We start from the raw sequence: 15,484 nt of genomic DNA on the forward strand, positions 1-15,484 counted from the left end.
GGTGAAGCCGAGGGACTTGTTTGGCCTTTTTAAAAATTTTGTTGAATCTGCTCCCTTGTGTGCTTGGCTTTGGCGTTGAAATGAAAACCGAGGAATGTTTGTTCAGTTTGGTGGTGATGAGGGTGTCCGGAGATATGTAATGATGTGATCAGAGGGTGGATTTGAGGATGACGTGGCTGAGGTCCCCTGGTTAGAAATGAGTTTATTTTGTTCTCTTAGATACACTTTATGGCCTCAATTCCCATTATTCAGAAAAGAATCATAGATGACACCCTCCCAACTCCTGGGGTGTGGGTGGATGTTAGCTGCCAGCTACTCCCACTGTCCATCCTGAACCCATTTAATCCACAGTCCTGTGACTCTATTACCCATGCTGTTACTGCAGTAACGCTGTGTTGTGAGCCCCAGAAGGCCCTCTGTGCTCTTTCCCCTCCAATCCAGGAAATACTTTTCTCTGCGTCAGTGAGGTCATTGCTCAAAACGATGATTTAAATAAATTTAAAGGGTCGTTTCGATCTTGTGTGGCTGCCCATTTTAAAAATCATACAAATGCCAGAGGTGTCTGACACACAGAAAATCTGAAAACCTGAAAAATATAAGCAGGGAAAAGAACATTTATAGGACTGCTGTGTAGCTATGAGCTGCCAAAACCTGTTAGTGTTACACAACCAGTTTTAGTTAGATACAGAAATGTCACAATTTTGCACAATGTTTCTGAACAAGTTCATGTTTGTCTGTGAGCATCTTTTAAACCACAGAAACAGATTCCTGAAGAGCACCGGGCCAGCCTATGTGGAACACAATGTCAGTGACTCTATAATGCAGCCAGTTCAAAGCTTCTCTCTCTCAGGATGCAAATTCAGACAGCTGTCGAGTTTTAAACTAAAACTATTTTTGTACTAAAACTAAACCAATCTTCTTCTTTTTTTCCCAGCAGCTTTCTTTAGGGGTCACCACAACAGATCATCTGTATTCATCTCACCCTATCAATAGCATGCTCCTCTGTCACACCAGTCCTCTGCATTTCCTCCTTCTCTCCATCCATTAATCTCTTCTGTGGTCTTCCTCTTTTTCTCGTGCCTGGCAGCTCCATTTTCAACATCCTTTGGCCAGTATATCCACTGCCCCCCTCTGCACATGTCCAAACCATTTCAGCCTAGCCTCTAGTCTCCATCCTGAGCTGTCACTCTGACATAGTTATTTCAAATCTTGTCCATTCTGGTAACTCCCAGTTTAAATCTTAACATATTTAGCACTACTACCTCCAGCTTGCCCACCCACACATCATTCATAGGCAATAAAGATTTATAGGTTTCTACTTATTTAATAACACTTCTACTTTTCTTTCTACTTTTCTTTCATGGCTTAGTTTATTTGTAAGTTTAGATTTCATGTTTGCCTTCCAACACATCAAAATTTGAGCACTTAAAGTTGAAATATAAATGTGCTCAGCATCCTTTGCTCAGCTACATGACATAAATGCATAACACTGGCCTTAATCTGTTATGGTAAATGGACTGGTTCTTATACAGGTTATCATACTTTCAAAGCACTTTATTCAACATGCCTCATTTACTCATTTACACCCATTCATACAAATTATTCTTCTGCTTAAGTGCTTTCTCTCTAATAGTTATACACATTCATATTCCAATGAAGGGATCAAAGAGCAACATGGTGTTCAGTATACTTCCTGATTCACAGCTACCCCAGCAGTATTATAGTAGAAAGATGTTTTGAATTAAAACAAATATTGAATATTAAATGGTATGTGTGTATATATGTGTGTTGAGTATATGCACTAGCGTACAAATTCAAGATCAAAAGCGTGTTTCAACCATATGAATGTCAATAAAATACAAGCCTCGATGCTTAAAACTCCTATTGGTTGCTTGGTGGTTTGAAAATAGCGAAAGCTCCTCCTTTGGAGTTTGCTTGATATTGTGAGCGGCACAGAAGCTGTAGTTGTTTAAACTCCTAACCGTAAGTTTTGCTTCCTTAATTAAATAGGAAAATACCAATTTTAAAAATAAACCTTAGTTAAATTATAAAATAGAGCCTGTTCTTTTTAAACAATCAATGATCTTTTTAACTCTTTTATTTTGAAATTGTATCCGTCGACGCACCGGGCGTAGCTGTTAACATAAAACCAGCGCTCCTTGGCAACTGCATCCTTAGCGACGTCCTGATTGGTCCGCCAGACTCAAATTCTATCCAATGAGAGCGAAGCGCAGCAGATTTGATCCTCGGCTGAACCACTTTTGTTTGAGCTCTCGTCTTAGTAACAACACAGTTGAATCGGATTATTAACCCAAACTATATGCATTTTTGCTTCTCTAAAACAAGTCACCGGACTAAAGAAGAAAGTTTTATACCATAAGGTAGGATAAACAAATTTATCTGCGCCATTTTGGCGTTCTATTTTTTAAAATTTTAGTACACAACCGATTCACCTGAGAAACTCCGCCCTCTTAGCGTAAAGCTTTAATACCAGGGTTTCTGCATGTGATGTTTAGCCATATACGTTATCTCAAAACAATTTTAAATCTGTTTGTTTTTCTTTTACTGTTTCCTTTTAATCATCCCGCTATTTTTGCGTGCTTTTCTTTGCTGTAGCAGAACACGGAGCAGCGGCTGCAGAGCTTTGTTTTTAGGAAGAAACCGTCAGGGAGAGAGCCATGCCTTTTCCAAGGGGAAGGAAGCCCACAGCGGCCGCTGGCAGCAAAATACCCAAACTGAATGCAACAGCGTCCGAGAACCAGGTAAAATGCACGTGCATTCATGTGTCTTCTGGTGGCTCGCTCTGACGTAAACACAGCAGGTAGTGCTGCACCTGAAGGCTGCATGGGAAGGATGGAGATGATGATGATGCTTGCTTTGCAACGCAACGCCACGCCACGAGGCTTCTTTTGCCCATGCACTGTGCAAAACTTTATATATGTGGTGTGTTTTCTGTTTGTGCATACAGGAGGAAGCGACACAGGTTAAGAGGTCCTCCTCCCCTCCTCGTGGAGCTCCCAAGAAGAGGACTGCTTTCATCGATATCACCAATGTAAGTACTTTTTTTTTTCTTTCTTTTTTTCTTTCTTTTTTAAAGGTTGTGACTTGGGCTTTAACAGCAGGATCAGAGCTTCAATAAGCACACAAAGAGACATATTTATCACAAAGACGGTTCATCAAGAGTCGGGATTGAACTTCCTGACAGTTGATGTCACCTTTCGTAGGATTTCATGGGCTCCTGGTTTGGGTGCTTTTTTTGTATGTGAAAGGTTAAAGTTGTCAACATTTAACCATTTGATTGTGTTGACATATAAGAAAGTTATAAATCCTGCTTCAGTGGGACTGTTTGTTTGTTTTGCCTAGTTCAGTTTTCACGCTAACGTCAAATATAAAATGATCCTTGACTTCTTTTCCTCTCGACACAAATGTGTGGTATGGCCCAACCATTCTGATCAGCTTGTTCAGCATTGATTCCTCCTGTTTCATTTCTGCCACAGTTTTTGAATTTATCAGTGAGAGAAAAACAGTTTCTCAGTACAATGAATAATAATCACAGCATCCATGTAAAGACTCACAAATGTCAAACTCACGGAGAGGGAGAGAGACTGAGAAAATTTATTGAGAGTGATGTGAGCGTTTGTACAAGAAGATGGAGGGGAAAAAACTTGAGGGACAAATATATTACAACCCAAAACATCAGATCACAATGAGCGAGGACTCAGAAGAGGGATGAAACTCTTGGCTAGGGATGGGTACCGGTATCCGGTGCCATTATAGCACCGGTTCTGACGTAAACGGTAGTAACCAGACCAAAACGCAGCGCACATTTCGGTGCTTTATTTCCTCAGATGTCATACACTTCAGATTCTAGCCAATCATTTTACCTTTGCAAGCATAGTAGGCGGGCCCAGGTACGTACGTTCTTTTAGCTACAGATTAAAAATGCCCAAAGGAGGCTAAGCTGTCAAAAGTCTGGCTGTACTTCACAGCCAAAGATGCAAACTCAGCAGCCTGCAACAAGTACTTTAAGGTGATACTGTGCAAAGGAGGTAACACCTCGAATCTGATGAAACACCCGGCAACGTAGCGTTTTTTTAAAGCCGAGAAATGCACCGTACCTACTACGGGCGTGGTGCCTGTTATCGGTCCTGGAGTTAGCAACATTCCCCAAGAACCCGAAGAGGAGAGTCCTGGCCCCTAGCCCTGCCAGTGTAGCAGAAATGATGAGGATGATGATGCAGCAGCAGCCGTTCTTCTCTGGGCGAGTAGCTTAATGTTGTTCGTGTGTAATTTACGTTGAGTAGGCTAATCACGTTATTACATTAATGCATGTAAGGTGAACTAGCAAACACCGTCGTAGTTACATGCAGCTGTCCTCTTGTTTGATGGCAGATACTCCCTTCACCCTGGACAAAAAGGCTAAAATGACCAAAGAAAAAGTGGAAAACAGTTAAACATGAGAGGATTTTGGACAAAGTTTGTTTTTTCCATTGTTTAAGCACTGCTTCCAGCCATACCATACCATATATGCCCTATAGCTGCAGAAAAGGCTAACATTGTTACCTTTTTACAAAAAACAGCTGAACATGAGAGGTTTTTGGACAAAGTTTGTGTTCTCCATTCTTTAAGCACCGGTTCGAGCACCGTTTAAGCACCGGCACCGTTTCAAAAGTACCGGTTTGGCACCGGTATCGGATAAAACCTAAACGATACCCATCCCTACTCCTGGCATTTCCCGCCGTTGGCTGGCACTGAATATAAAACACCATGACAACCATATGGTAACAAACATGTAATGCACCATCGCGAGCATAAATGCCAGCTACGACGTCGACCTCTTAACATTTAAATCGGACTTTATTCTGCTTTTGATGTAAGGCTGACATTACTGCTGCCATCAAAACTTACGGCTGCATCATACGGTCTGCATAAGGTACAGTCGTCAGATACGGATTCCATCAAAGTGGTCTGAGCACAGTTAGCACACAGTAGGAGTAGGAGACGTGGTGTCACTAATTCAAATACTCCATTTCCAGCCTAGTCCAGCCTGGCTCGAGTGTTCAGTCTTTGCTTGCTCTATTCTACAGACAGCTACTAGCTCTGTTCTCATGTATGAGGACTTTTTGAATTTATTTTTCTCCACTTATTTAATTCAGGTCTTTGGGGGACTGTAGCCTATCCCAGATATCACAGGGCGTATTGATATAGTTCCATTTAATGTTTACGATCACTTGAAAAATGGCAAAAAAAAAAAAAAAAAAATCATATTTTGCATGGTTGGATCTTAATAAGGTTCAAAGTAGAGCTTCAACATGATGAAGAAATAGGAGTGAGAAAACTTTTTTTTTGAGCATGCAATTTATTGAAAACGACGCTTAAACTGAAACATGCGTGGTTTCTTAATAAAGAAAAATTCTTATAAAAAGAAATGGCACACTCTTAAATGAGAAAGTGTGTCACTTAACAAAACATGTTTTAATAAAGCTGGGCAATTTGAAGTTTCAAACAAAATCCACTTTAAACATTTTCACCGATCCCACCTCCGTCAGGGTGGTGTCTGAAGCCTGTGCGACACTCTAATCCTACATTTTAGTGCGTCAGTGTGTGATGGATCTGCACTGTGGTGTGAATGTGTCCTCGGCTGCCTGGCGGGGGTGTGAAACAAACATTTTGCTTGTTTTTTTCACCTCACAATCACCTGAACGCTTCCTGTCAAACCAGCGGTGTGTCAGAGAACGATTGTGTGGAATATTTGTCTGGACTCGAGTCACATTTTGAAATTGTTTCATGCATAAAAGGACAAATTGTAAGAGTCTGAAGTAAAATGTATCACAAACTGGATCCATGTTTAAAACTAATTCTCGTCATGTTCCCAGGCTCATAAGGTACAGATCAGCTTTCCTGGGAAGAAGAAGGAACCAGGGAAGAAGACTGCAAAGAAAACCAGCTCCACCTCAGCGTCTGCAAGCAACCTAGCTAACCTGAAAAAGTAGGTCCATTTAACTGTTCTAATAACCCTCAGGTTAAATTTCTTGTTCCCCTTTCATGCCTTGCGCCAGTCGGTGGCAGACTTCTTTAATTCCCCTCTTCTCTCCCTCCGTGCAGGTCGTCGTCGTCGTCTGTGAGCTCAGAGGGAACGATATCCGAGCGAGAGAGGACCGATACGGAGGAGGAGGAGAAGGAAGGGGACACGTTGGTCGATGTGGCAGCTCCTGTAGAAGAGCAGGCTGCTGCTGCTACGTCTCCTGCTGCCCGTGAAGTGCCGGCACACCTTCGGAGACAAGAAGTAAGGGAAATTATAGATTTATAGAAAGCTAGAGACGCTGTGAAAAGCTTTTCCTGAGTTGTGTTTCCTTTTCTTTTCACCCATCCATGCAGATCCCAAAGGAGTTTGACATTGACTCTGAGAACTCTGAGGACTGCTACATGTGTCCAGAGTATGCAAAGGATATTTTTGACTACCTTAAAAACAGAGAGGTGAGACAAATTGTAAAGCCTTTATCGCACTGGACTTTTTTTCTTTTCTTTTTTTCTGAGTTAAATAAATTTAAATATACACAGGTTTTGTTTACATTTCCTTTCTCTTTAATTTTATCGTCCGCAGGAGAAGTTTGGCCTCTGTAACTACATGCCCACGCAGCCCAGCCTCAACTCAGAGATGAGGGCCATCCTGATTGACTGGCTGGTCGAAGTACAGGTGAGGTGTTAGTTAAACGTCGCATTCCTGCTGTGTTAGAAACGCTTGCTTGCTCTGAGTGACACTTTGTTTCTCCCTTTATTTAGGAGAATTTCGAGCTGTACCATGAGACCCTCTACCTGGCGGTAAAGATGACGGACCACTACTTGGCTAAAACCCCGGTCCACAGGGAGATGCTGCAGCTCGTTGGCTCTACCGCCATGCTCGTAGCCTCCAAATTTGAGGTGAGAACCCAACTGTGGCACATGGGAGTCTGAAATTTCTCATAGGAAGTCTCACAAGCTATGGTAAGTAATGGTAAAGAAAGGTATTAAACTAGTATACAAGTCTATTAATGGGAACAGAGCGCAATCATTTGCTTGTAAGGTGAATGTGTTTCTAAAAAATAGTTGTTGTTTTTTTAATTTTTTTTTATTTAAATGGTGAAAAGTAAAAAAAACAAGGCTGTGAGGATAAAAAGCACACGTGAACGGAGATATTCAGCTCTTAAGTGCTCCTGGGAGGCAAGTCACGGAGTCTCAATCCCAGGTTGATTAACTGCACCTATCAGGGCTCCTCGATGTAACAGAGACACGCACTCAGTGCACACTTCTTTACAGCGTGGCTGCAGGTTTTCTAATTCCGCTCCGATCCTCGGTTTTGACTCTCAGCAGATCGTCTTGACCATTATTTACATGCCATCAGCCATTTACAAAGCTGAGTGCTTTAAAAAAAACATAAAATACCATCTAATCAAAAAACATGAGACAGTGATGGATTTCCTTGAAAATGTTATTACAAAAAAATGATGCAAACTTCAATACAAGAGCAGTGAGTTTAGGTCATAATGAGTTATCTCTCAAACTAACCACCTACTATTACCAGTTTAAGTTCCCTTTTTACATAAGAAAATACATCTGTAAACTATGTAGCTGTACACAGTTTTTAATTAATTTTAAATTGCGGCCCCTCTGCAGTATCTTTGCGGCCCACCAGGGGCCCCCCAAGCCCACACTTTAGATATTTGCATTAACAAATAGTTGAACAGGTGTATCTAATGAAGTGGCCAGAGTGTACATATAGAAGACCCAGCCAGAGAAGAAAGGTTGTCAGAGGACGTACTGAATTTCAGAAAAAACAAACTTTTGACATTCGGTGCTTTCAAGCTCTGTACGTCTTTAGAAATGGGTGAAAAGTGTTATTTATTCTGTCGTAACCGCGGCCAGAGTAGAAGTTCAGCCTCCTCTGATGTCGGGCACAGTTGGCATGAGCTTTTCCAGCTTTAGATCAAGCATGTAAAAGTTGTTACAGCCTAGGGCTTTTATTTTGAAGTGCACGTAGAGAAAACTGAAGGGGAGCAACTATCCAGAGGCTCAAAACATGAAACAGAAATGAGATCAAACGGACTGTGAGACCTGACCTTGTCCATACGCAGTGAAATGACTACAGGACTCGAAAATGCATTAAAGGGGACGGTCGAATTGCAATCAGGTTTCAACCTAATGAGTATTCGTGTTTTTTAACCATCCCGCAGGAGCACAGCCCGCCTTGCGTCGACGACTTCTTGTACATTTGTGACGACGCATACAAAAGGGAGGAGCTCATCTCCATGGAGGCCAGCATCCTGCAGACGCTGTCTTTTGACATCAACATCCCCATCCCGTATCGATTCCTCAGACGCTATGCCAAGGTGTGCATGACCAGGAGAGGTTACTCCACCACTGACTGCAGCTCTCTGTTTGTTTTTGTGTGACTCGACCTGCGTTCACATCTCACGAGAATGTTTGTTGTGGCTGTGTCTGCAGTGCGTGAGCGCCAGCATGGACACGCTGACTCTGGCTCGCTACTACTGCGAGATGAGTCTCATGGAGATGGACCTTGTTCCAGAGAGAGGCTCGTTGGTGGCCTCGGCCTGCCTGCTGATGGCGCTGGTCACCAAAGACCTGGGAGGATGGGTAGGTTACCTCCATATTGTTCCTTGTCTTGCTTGCATTAGACTAACAGACCAGTCTAAAATACTTCCCTAAAGTCTGACACTGATCTTTAGTGTTTTCGCTTTCCTAAGTTGATTTTTGGCAAGTTAGGTTTTCTTCCTTTTTGAGTTTTACTAAGGCCATTTCTCAATACCCAGATACTCAAGTTATAAATAGAAGACCACAATCCACAGTTTTCACACGATGTCAGAGCTACTGGGATATACCCACATGGCGCCCTCCAGCCCAGTCCTTGGAAGTCTTTGAGTCTAACTTGGCCAAAGCTTGCTGGACTATCAGATTTCTTTACAGAAATGAGTACAGCACCAACATCTGAACACACCTGTCCTATTCCTCCCTTTCAAGCCAAATTGCACCAATCCCTGCTGTCAACAGCGACCAAGGCTGTCAGTGGCATTTACACCGTAAACACTATTTACCCAACATTGGAAAAATTCTGTCAGCTTTACTGTTATGACACCACATTAATGTGACAGATTAATAGTCCCATACTTGCACTTGTCTCTTGTGCTTTCTTCTTCCCCTCACCCCCACTCACAGATGGCTGCCCGTCCCTGAGCTTTGGTTTTACCAAAGGTTGCTTCCTGTTAAAAGGGACTTTTTCTTCTATCACCTTTTGATTGTTCATAAGGGGTCATTTTGGGGGTGTTTTCTCTGTATTACTGTAGGGTCTTTTTCCTATAATGTCAAGCAGTTTGAGGAAACATTTGTTGTGATTTGGTACTAGATTATTAATATGGAATTGAATTTTTTTATTTTTTAAGCTAGCTATGTAGCGTTTGCTTTTGCTGTAACAATGAACAATTTCTTGCTCTTCACCTGTCACGTGCCGGCATTATTAACCCATCCAGATCAAAAGTACATGCTTTCATCCTAGCAGCAAGGTAAGGTGAGGGAATCTGTAGAAGATGCATGTAGATGTCACTCAACCACTTTCAGGGATTTAAATATAAAAATGGATCCCAAGTCCCCAAAAACCCATAGTTTCACTTCATATATTTGTTTTCCTCCACGGATGGATGATCCAAGTAGTCTTGGCTCCAGTCGGGTGGAAAAATAAGCTTAATGCTTTTGTCCTGCAGTACTACAGACTGTCCACTATTGCCCATTATTATGGAGGAAAGTTTTGCCTGTCAGGGTAGTGAGTCGGTCACATGACTGGAAAATGTGGATGAAATCTGACATCTGAACATGTGTTTTGTCTGCATGTTCTTGGTCACCCTGGTAAAGGTAACATAAGGCATTTGAAATAAAGACACCTGGACTGCTTTTTGTTTGTCAAAGTTTTGAGCAATACAAACAACTTGCATTATTATAGCTGACTATGAAGCAGGGGAAGGGTTTGGTTGTTGGCAACTTTTAACCTTTTTTCTCAGAATGATTTATACAAAGCACTCTTTTCTACAGTAAACACCATCTAATGACGTTACTTGATCTGTTCTAACATGTGTAATGTTTGCAGCACTGAAGAAGCTTCTCTTCCTCGTGTTATTTCCATCCTTTCCATTAAATGTAGACTTTGTTAAATCTGATGCCGTGTCGGTTCGTGCGACATTACCAGCCTCTCATTTGCAGCTCTGTCTCCTGAACAGTCCTCCCAATTTAAATATAAATTGTTTTTTGTATGTAAAATTGAGCCCTTATTGCTTCCATTTTGCTGTTAGGGGTGGTGGGTAATTTCATTTCTTGCCTGCGCCGACTTCCAGAATCATCTCCTGTAAGCTTTTAGCAATTTAGAAGTAATATTATCTTTGTGTAATGTTGTATTGGATTTTAATAACTTGAAAGGGGTTCAACATGGCTGGCTTTTCTTTTTCTTTTTTTAAACGAGTGCTGCTCTTTTTTTTTTTTTTTTTTTTCCCTGCAGTCTCCCATCCTGCAGTTTCACTCAGGCTATCAGGCGTCAGATTTGGCGCCCGTTGTCAGGAGAATCTACTCGATGCTCTCAGCACCTCCTGATGATAAACTGAGAGCCATCAAGAACAAATACTCACATAAGTAAGTCTTCATGAAAGATTAAAGGCGCTAGAATAATTTGAAAATGTTGTTTTTGGGTAACGATCGGTTCTTTTAATATGTTTTCAGGGTGTTTTTTGAAGTTGCGTCTCTGCCATTGCTCAGTATCGACATTTTGGAGAAAGCCTTGAGCTCTTAGTGACGTGTCTGGTTCAGAAGTTGGGAAAATGAAGCTTAAGATGAGTGAGAGTATTTTTCAAATTTCCCTCAAGAGGAAACATGTATATAAAATGTGAATATGTTTAATATTTATGTGTTGTGTAGTCTGTCCTTTATACCATAATATTATAATAAGACAATAATTCCCATTTGATGTAAAGGCGTTTTTTAATGTGGGCGTTTGTTTGCAAGACGTTAATTACCTTTGAGAAAACTATAGCATGTATTTTATACATTTTTAAAGATTAGGGGGGAAAAAAACATCCTGATTATTAACTTGTCAACGTGTGTGTGCGCGCGTGTGTGTGCGCGTGTGTGTGCGCGCGTGTGTGTGTGTGTGTGTGCGCGGTACTGGATTTAAAATGTGTTTGTAAATCTTACTTTCCAAGACGTATTATGCACAGGCCCACAAGTTCTGTATGTTACCATGTTCTTCAAGTTAAAGTATGCGTGTGTTTGCGTGTTCATGCATTGTACAGTGTTCATCATGTTACTATTGCTATGCAAATTATTTGTATAAAAGACGATCAGACGATGCCGTACTACTTTTAAGTGGCTGTCATGCGTACTCTTAAAATAAAGAAGTGTTTCTGTTTTGCTTTTATGTTTAATAAAAACGCTCTTTACTATATGCAGCTTGTTTCTTCCTTAAACGAAGTGCGACTGTGGGAAAGAAAAACTCCATTTTGACAGGAAGAAACCTCTTTTTACTGATGCTCGTCCAGGACACAAATGCTTGAGGCACTACTGGAAAAGCAATAGGAAGTCAATCAACCAGTCAACTTTGAGGATAGCCAGGAAAGTGATTACTAATGAGAGTGTTAAAAAAGAGAGACTGAAATGTGTGATAGTGATTAACTGTCGCAATGCACAATGAGCGAACTGCTGACGCCTTGAAGACACAATCTAATATCCCTGTGTTGGTGTTCCTGGATCATGAAAGGTAGTGTTGGTCCAGGTTCAGCACCTCAAGTGACTAATCTCATTCTGATGTCAAGTTTTGTGATGTGGAAGCACCATCACATACTCCTAACAGAAAGTCCCAACCCTAACCGCCCCTGTTTTCGAAAAAATTTTTTTTTCCCTGAATGGACGTTGAAGTTTGTTTGTTTGTTTTTGTTTTTTTTTTTTACATCAAAAAAAACTATGACATCACAATAATTTGATTGGTCACGTGCAATATTGAACCTGGGCTTGACATTAATTATGGTGATGCAAGAGCAACACACATTATCACATACACCCTCTTAGGAAGGTCCTTTATACAATTATTTCAGTTATTTGTTTAAAAATAAAAGTATAATTATTAAAAGCCTACAAACACTGAAAGTCTTTATGGATCATTTAAAGTAGATCATCGCAGCCATACTCCACATGAGTGCATCTATCTGGGAAAAGTATTTAGTTTAAGTCTCGAGAAATTATCCGGCTCATACAAGTTCATGTGGAGACTGAGTTGAGTGTAGATCTGCTCTGATCTGTAATGCTCACGAAATGAGACACGCTGTTGAAATTGGGCTTATTTTTAAAAGAAAATTAGGTTGATATTACATGTTATTGCTCCAGCCTACTTGAGATCAAACGGAGTTTGAAATCCTTGCTGTTACGTGCAGGATGGGATTTTGTGTTACTACCACTAGAGGCCAGTAGTGCACCATGAGGGGCCCCACTCTTCCTTCAGGGATGATGCTTCAGACTGTTTATACATTAAAATAAGAGTTGCTGGGTTTGTCTTCATGAAACAAACATTTGATTTATTGCAAATGTTTCTTTTAGTCCACTGCGACCCTGTTTTGCCCGTGGGCCAAACAGTGACTTGATTGATGCTGTGGTTGTAATATAAACAAATATAATTAATAATTCATCCACTCCTCTAATCTCTAGTGTGATTTAATTCAGCAGACCTTGAGTTAAGGATTAATGTTCAGAAACAGAGAGCAGCAGATGTTTAAAGTCTAGACAGGATACGTCCAGGCTGACCACAGGGCGCTTTGGTAGCATTTAGAAAAGAAAAAAGTGAAGATTTAGATCGGTCGTTCTCAAAGATTGGAGTACCGAATGAGAATTTAGGGAGGAGATGGTGGTGGTGTCATAGTCTGAGCCAATATTTATGGACTAATTATATTTAGTGTTTGCATTCTGTCTAGTCAGAGTATGATTCAGAGTGTGTTTAACGCTGATGGCTGTCATTTTTATGCTTCTTTATAGTTATGTGAAGTATCTATTGCATGTAATATTGAGAAGAGTCGAAACAAAAAGGACTGTGGCTAAAGCTAAAGCTATCCAAAGTTCGGAGACAACTGCAAGCCGGCAGCCTCGGGATGAGCAAAGCTTTGAAGCAGTTAAAACTGCAACCAGTAAATCTCTGCATAAATATTATGGGTTTTATATTTTAATAACTTCTAGTTATTTTGCTTAGGTTCTGTTCAGAAATCAAGCACAACTTTAAATGTGCAAGAGCTACAAAAAACTGAAATAAGAACATCAAAAAACAACAAAGCATATGACAGTAAAATATCATCATCTTCTTTTTCCAGCTGCTGCCTTTAGGAGTCACCACTGCAATGTCACAGCAAACCTCTGCATTTTTTACCTTAAGTGTTATTGCATCTGCCTTTTTTATTAAAGGATTTTTATTGAATTAATTGCTAAAACATCAAAACACTACACAATAAAAGAAAAGACAAGAAAAACATTTTGACTAAACATCCATTCGACGTTATCAGACTTAAGTCAAATTAAGCTTTTGCTTCGTCTTTAGATAAGAACTCACAGAGTCTGTCCCACTGCTCTTTAACCATCTCATTTTTATAATTAAGCCTCTCCAACATCTTCTCACAATCAACAGTGTCCATCAGTTGTTCAGTCCACATTGTCCGAGGTCAGAGTTTGAGATTACTTCCAAAACCTAAAGATCTGTGGCTGAAATCACTAGACCCCGCCTTTGTTACTCTTATTACAGACTTCTTCCACTGTGTTAAGGCACTCCTGTCCCTGAGGAGACACATCCTTTGTGACCTGAGCAAAGCACACTTCAGTCATTACCTATGCAATCCCACCCCCCCACCCCACCCCACCCAAAAAAAGAGTAGTGAGTAAGCGATCGGTGTGAGTAACGGACAGAATAATTGCATTGTCTTCTACCAGAGACATAACTACCTACTCTAATTAAATGGGTTGCCAACTGCCAGTAAAACAGAAGAAGACGAAAAAGAAATTACATAATAGTCATGCTGCGAGAAAACGCAGCGTGTAATAGCAATAGATAAATATGGTCCTGGAGAAAATTACGACCCAGATGAAGGCCCTAGCATGAGTATTGGTCAGAAGAAAGCAAAAAAGGTATACCAGGACAAACTGAACCAATTCTGTTATGCCTGGTGCACGGGTAAAATGATCAATATGCTTTTTGTGACATTTTTGTTTGGTAGTGTGCCCTGAGATTTTTCTAATGTGAAATATGTGGCTCCAAAAGGTTGGGAAACTGCCATAGAGCACACATGGATGGATGGATGGAAATTAGCCTCTGGCTTCCGTGTCAAATTTCCCATTTCTGGAAACAAGGGTCACTCCATGCCATATAATCAAACACACAGCCAGGTTCTCCTTAGGCTTTTGTTTTCCTGTTTATCCAGGTGCGCCTTTTGTACCACAAGCTTGCTTTAGGGAACATTATTGGAAGTTGTAAATAACATAGTGTGGAGTTAGTGCCTCGATTATTGCATCAAACGTGTCATTTCTTGACAGCTTTTTAGCACTGGTTCAATAACATCAGTGTCATCGCCTCACTGTTACAGTTTTCATTAAGAGAAAGTTGGTTGTCACTACTTGGAGGAATTTGTCGATTCTCTCTCTGTCTTGAAGGTCGAGATAAGAAGACTTAGTGTGTTTCAAAATTCTCTTCCTCCACAGAGCGAAACCTTTTTGCACAGTTTGAAAAGTCAAACAGCCTCCTGGGGTTTAAGGGGTTAATTGCATATGACTGAGATGCGAGCCACTGGTGAAGAATGCAGCATCTTAACCTTAATTTGAAGTTTGCGTCCCTGACTTCTACTCCCAGAAGCCTCTTGCGGCTTTTCTCCCCTAAAATCCTCAGATGGCGGTCATCAGTGTAGCAGTTGAGCTCTGGAGATTTGTCCAGATCAATAAGTTCAGTGCTTTGCTTCTAAAAAAGAAAAATCCTCCTGCTCGGTTTCGTCCTACAGACACCTTCAGTGGCCGAGTGACAGCCTGCAACAGGGGGCAGAGGTGTGGAAATTGATTTTGTGTCTTCAGATGGAGCTGGGACAGACTGAGTGCCACTTTTGACCGTAGCAAAGTGTACTTTTTCATTTTTCTGTTCTCCTGAGAGCAAACATGCTACATGCCTTCATTCTATTTACAGCAGCTCACATGTTGCAGGTTGGCTCTCGAGCTACAGCTCTCCACTTTCAACCACCTGGGCATGTCCTCATTATTCCCTCAACCTGCCTTCTCCTGCTTTACTTCAATTAAGTCTTAACATTTCCCCAAACAACTTTTTAACCACAAGCGTGGGACTCGAGTAGTGCTGCATCCAGATATGGATTTTATGTCTAAGTGGCCACAGTGGAGCGCGTCTACATCATCGCTGAATGACAACAACCCAATGTTGCATTGA

General features: G+C 41.1%; 1 protein-coding gene across 1 annotated transcript; it reads left to right on the top strand.

The window, feature by feature from the left end:
- Positions 1-2,191: 2,191 nt before the first annotated feature.
- ccnb3 (cyclin B3) lies at positions 2,192-10,934 on the top strand. Its single transcript, XM_005752655.1, has 12 exons — positions 2,192-2,381; positions 2,617-2,762; positions 2,969-3,052; positions 5,877-5,989; positions 6,106-6,286; positions 6,379-6,477; positions 6,605-6,697; positions 6,784-6,921; positions 8,211-8,366; positions 8,482-8,631; positions 10,538-10,668; positions 10,756-10,934. The coding sequence occupies exons 2-12, from the start codon at positions 2,679-2,681 to the stop codon at positions 10,823-10,825; spliced, it is 1,299 nt and encodes a 432-aa protein (XP_005752712.1). The 5' UTR covers positions 2,192-2,381; positions 2,617-2,678; the 3' UTR covers positions 10,826-10,934.
- The last annotated feature ends 4,550 nt before the right edge of the window (positions 10,935-15,484 follow it).

The sequence above is a fragment of the Pundamilia nyererei genome, unplaced genomic scaffold (genome assembly GCF_000239375.1).
Source record: "Pundamilia nyererei isolate P.nyererei 1_Seehausen unplaced genomic scaffold, PunNye1.0 scaffold00370, whole genome shotgun sequence".
In the NCBI taxonomy this organism is placed as follows: domain Eukaryota; kingdom Metazoa; phylum Chordata; class Actinopteri; order Cichliformes; family Cichlidae; genus Pundamilia; species Pundamilia nyererei.